The following is a 4,795-nucleotide window of genomic DNA, read 5'->3' as shown; positions in this document are numbered from 1 at the left end:
CAATATTGAAGAACTGGAAATTAGGACTTGCCTCCAGTTGGTACAAGTATTTGGAAATGACAATATCCAAAGATGGCAAATTTGAAGACGTTAATATTGCGGGATCTTCCTAAACTTACACACCTGTGTTGAAGAACATCGATCAAATAACCACAATACATTCTCCAACTGTGGGATCTTCAAGTACATGGTTGCCATGGAATGAAAATTTTGTTTAGTCTTTCAGTGGCAAAAAATCTGGTGAATCTCAATTCCATTGAAATATTTGATTGTAAGGAAATGAAATACATAGTCTTGAAGAAGCAGAAGAAGAAAATAGTGAAATTCTTTTTAACAAACTGTTTGAAATCAGTTTATATAACTTACAAGACTAGCAAGCTTTTATTACATAGGAAATGCAAGCTTACGTTACCTTGGTTGCGGACCTTGGAAATAGAAGAATGCAATGAAATGGAGATCTTTTCAAATGGAATAATAGCATAGAAGAAGGTAAAGCTCAGTATTGGGGCACCTTATCCAAAACCCTTTTTCACTCACAAGGTTATGTGTTTATACGTTACATTCTTCAACCAACTTTTTCCATCATTTTATTACTTAAAGGGTATGTTTGGCTGTTATCTTAGTGTACCTAAAATCACTTTTTGTGTTCTCAAAATCACTTTCTTTTTTTTTAAAAAAATTTATATTTGGCAAATAATGAATTCAATTTTATAACAATCTAAATTCATCAAAAACGAATTTTCAACTTATGTCCACTAAACACAGACTTAAATTGTAGTATGTCAATATATATTTCAACTTAATTACGAAATCAATAAAACTGGCAACCACTTCAAACGAGGTTTAAGAATGTGAAATTATAGCTATCACAATAGGAAAATCTTCAAGATTTTGGTAAAGATTAGAATGTGAAAATCATTGTTAGAGCTAATATCCAAAGGTCAACATGTTTCCAAAATGTGTCTTTATCTCCCAAATACTTTCATACATACTACCATTTAATGACGACTGCATTTTGATTTTGATTTTCTTTTTTTTTTGAAAAATAATGGTATTTTTTTAGAAAAAAAAAATAGAATTGGGAGATATTTTTACAGTCTTATCTAAAAATTAAAAAATTGAGCTTAGCTTAGTGGTAATTGGCATGATCTTCCAGCCTAGAGATGAGATGTTTGATCCCCCTTCCCTTAATTTGTAATGGATGACAATATTATTTTAAGACATGGTAAACATAGCAAATAATCTACGGTTTTACAAATGTGTCATATTACGCCTACGTAAAAGAAGCTTAATAGTGAATAACTTCTATCACCCATAGTGTTATTAGTCTATGAATAAAGGTTTTGAATACTAAAAGAAAAGGCCTATAATGAATAGTTTTCTTCATTAGTATTGTTAAGTGATAGATACTGATAGTTAAATTTGATCGACGTTAATAAACTCCAATAATAGAAGACTATTAGCGATAAACTTCTAATTTTGACAATCTATTACTAAGAGACTTTTCAATTAATTTGATGGGCTAATTAGCTTCTTAAAGTTTTCACGTGGACTCTTATTTAAATATTTCTATATTTTAAAATAATTTTAGGTTTTGCTATTTTTTGCTATCGATATGCAACTAATCCTAAATACAAATATAAAATTGCAGCTTTCATTTCCCGCATTGGAGATTTTAACGATTGATGGAGGAAATAGTTTGGAGATGTTATGGAATAAGAATGAGCCGATTGCAAGTTCCTTTTGCGAACTTCAAGATATAAATATTGAAAACTGCAACAAGTTGAGACGCATGTTTCCTTGGAGTATAGTGAAATCACTTGCTTTTTTAGAAACACTGAATATCTTTGATTGTGAGTTATTAGAAAGGATATTTGAAACCGAAAAGTCGAGTTTTGCAACAGAAGAAGAAGAAAGTGGTGAAATTGTCTTCAACAGTCTGACTCATCTAGAATTTTATAATTTACCAAGATTAGCTTGTTTTTACTTTGGAAAATGCACACTTAAATTTCCTTGCTTGAATTTCTTGAAGATAAGCAGATGCCATGATATGAAAACATTTTCATATGGAATAACGAACACTCCCAATTTGCAAGCCATCGAGATAGGAGAAAATGAAGTCCTAGTATCATCAACAAAGGGGATAAATGACATTATCCAAGTTTTCTTCACACAAGAGGTACGCATATACCCCATTTTTCTTAACGAAAATTGTATTACATAGAAAAATATAGAAAAAATCTTAAAATATAACATATCCTTAAAAGATTTACAAATATGACAAATATAGACCGATAAATTATTGAAATTTCTGGGTCTTGCCCCTTTTATTTGTTCCATGATTCGGGTTTCCCTTCGACTGTTGCAGGATGGAGATTTATTTTTCTTTATTTTCATTTTCTTATTACATGATCTTTGCCACTCTTTGCCCCATCTTCCCAATTTCACCTCTCTTTCCCATCTGTCCCATCCTTTTCCTCTCCCTTGTTTCAAAGCCAAGTTTCGATAATGCACAATCATTTTCACAAATATTTTAATACCAACAAGCCAATATGTAGATATACCAGCTTAAGGCCCCTTGGTTTCATATAGTCGAATATGCCGACTCCATGCCAAGAGACACAAAGAGTGTGATCTCCAACGGTAATTCCTCCCTCTTTTTGTTCCACAAATGGACATCTAATGATCAACTTTATATTCTCCATCCCAGATTTTTTACACTAAGATCTGATGAACATAATACTGTTAAGGATGTCTGGAAAGAGGATTCCTCTGTTTGGTTACCCTACTTTCGTAGGCCTCTGATAGACCGCAAACAAATTATATGGAATCAGATTTATCCAATGACTAGGTCAGGCCTAGATAAGATTCGGGAGAAGACAAAATGAAATGGAGTCATTTCGCTGGAGGGTACATTTAATGTTAAAGATATGAAAAGGCACCTCACTATTTCCCTTCCTACTGATCTCAACATGGATATTGGTCATCTCTGGTCTTCTCATATACCTAAAAAATGCATTTTCTTCATATGGATTCTACTGCATAATGGTCGAAATACATGGGACAAAAGATAGGTGAGATCTCCTAATATGACACTTAGTCCACATTGGTGTATTCTCTGTAAAAAGAATGACGAATTCGCGGATTTATACAATGCCCTTATGCTAAACATATTTGGACCATTCTAAATTCTGCCACAAATAGTCCTTTGCCGAGCAATCTAGAGGCAATTTTATATATCATAACACAATTGAAGCAAAATAATAAGAAGAAAATGTTATGGAGCAATCTTATAGACGCATGCCTGTGGTCTCTTTGGATGGAACGTACTAGAACTTTCAATGAGGAAGCTAAATCTCCAGGTCACTTATGGGAAGATCTTATCAACCTTGCTGCCATGTGGAGTGCTACATCAAATTTATTTTGTTATTATCATGCTGCTTGTATTGCTCTTAATTCGAAGGCTTTGCTCTAGCCTCTCCTTGATCTTTCCTTTGAACATTTACCTTATATTTTTCTTCAATCAGTGCATCCTTTTGGACCGGAGCATGATGAGGACGTTAGAGATGTGTGTACCTAGTTGAGATATACGGGTGCATCCACTGACCCCTCGACAATCTCAATTTTTCAAAAAAAATGTTTGGATGTTATTTTAATATGCTAAAAATCACTTTTGTCGATGCCAAAATAACTTTTCTCTTAAAAAAAAAAAAGACTAATATTTGACAAACATTAAAGTCCATTTTAGGAAACTTCAAAATAAAATAAAAAAAAAATTGATTTTCCAACCATTAGATGAAAGATGCTTATTAATGGGTGTTGATTGACCCTGAATTGTTTTTTAACTGAGGAGATTTTAATAATATTGCAGGTTTCATTTCCTCAAATGGAGTATCTATACATTGATAGATGTAACAATTTGGAGATGCTATGGCATAATAATGGACCAATCAATACTTCCTTTACCAAACTTCAAACAATCAGGATTGAATATTGCAACAAGTTGAAATGCGTGTTTCCTTCAAACATAGTGGCATCACTTGTTTGTTTAGAGGATTTGTATATCTGTTCATGTGAGTTATTGGAAAGGGTATTTGAAATTGCAAAGCCGACCTTCGGTGATACAAAAGTACTAGTGCCATTGAGAAGTTTATATTTAAGTCGTCTACCAAATTTAATGTACGTGTGGGACAAAGATGCTGGTGATGTTTTGGAATTTCCAAATCTAAAGAATGTCGATGTTACTTCTTGTTCCAAGTTGAAAAGTATTTTTCCAGCGTCCTTCACCAAATATATGAAAGAAATTGAACGGTTAAATGTGGAAGAGGAAAACGAAATATTTCCAGTGGATGAAGCATCAAACATGGGAGAGGTAATTAATACATCTTCAATATTATTAATAACCAATATATGCAAGAATTGTATATGCTTCAATTTGGTACTAATTAACTTCTGTTTTGTGAATCATACGACTTCTTTTGCTTTGATCAATATATATATAATAAGGGTTTAGAGACTTTTATTTGTGGATTTCAGGTAGTACGATTCCAGAGCTTGGAAACATTAGCATGACTTGTAACTTCGCAGAGAAGGAGGCTTTTGGCTCATATCAAAATTTCTCAAACTCCAAAGTCTTACATTGTTTGGGTCTCACAATGATAAACTTGATTACTCTGCCTTTGGAAATGAATGAAGTATTATACAATATTGAAGAACTGGAAATTAAGGACTTGCCTCCAGTTTGGTACAAGTATTTGGAAATGACAATATCCAAAGATGTGCAAATTTGAAGACG

At 32.7% G+C, this 4,795-nt stretch overlaps 1 protein-coding gene across 1 annotated transcript; it reads left to right on the top strand.

Moving 5' to 3' along the window:
* Window positions 1-181: 181 nt before the first annotated feature.
* Window positions 182-4,572, top strand: LOC120089073. Its single transcript, XM_039046500.1, has 4 exons — window positions 182-540; window positions 1,652-2,179; window positions 3,872-4,372; window positions 4,537-4,572. The coding sequence occupies exons 2-4, from the start codon at window positions 1,706-1,708 to the stop codon at window positions 4,570-4,572; spliced, it is 1,011 nt and encodes a 336-aa protein (XP_038902428.1). The 5' UTR covers window positions 182-540; window positions 1,652-1,705.
* Window positions 4,573-4,795: the final 223 nt, after the last annotated feature.

This window comes from Benincasa hispida, chromosome 10 (assembly GCF_009727055.1).
Source record: "Benincasa hispida cultivar B227 chromosome 10, ASM972705v1, whole genome shotgun sequence".
Lineage (NCBI taxonomy): Eukaryota > Viridiplantae > Streptophyta > Magnoliopsida > Cucurbitales > Cucurbitaceae > Benincasa > Benincasa hispida.
This window is presented reverse-complemented; position numbering and strand designations above follow the sequence as displayed.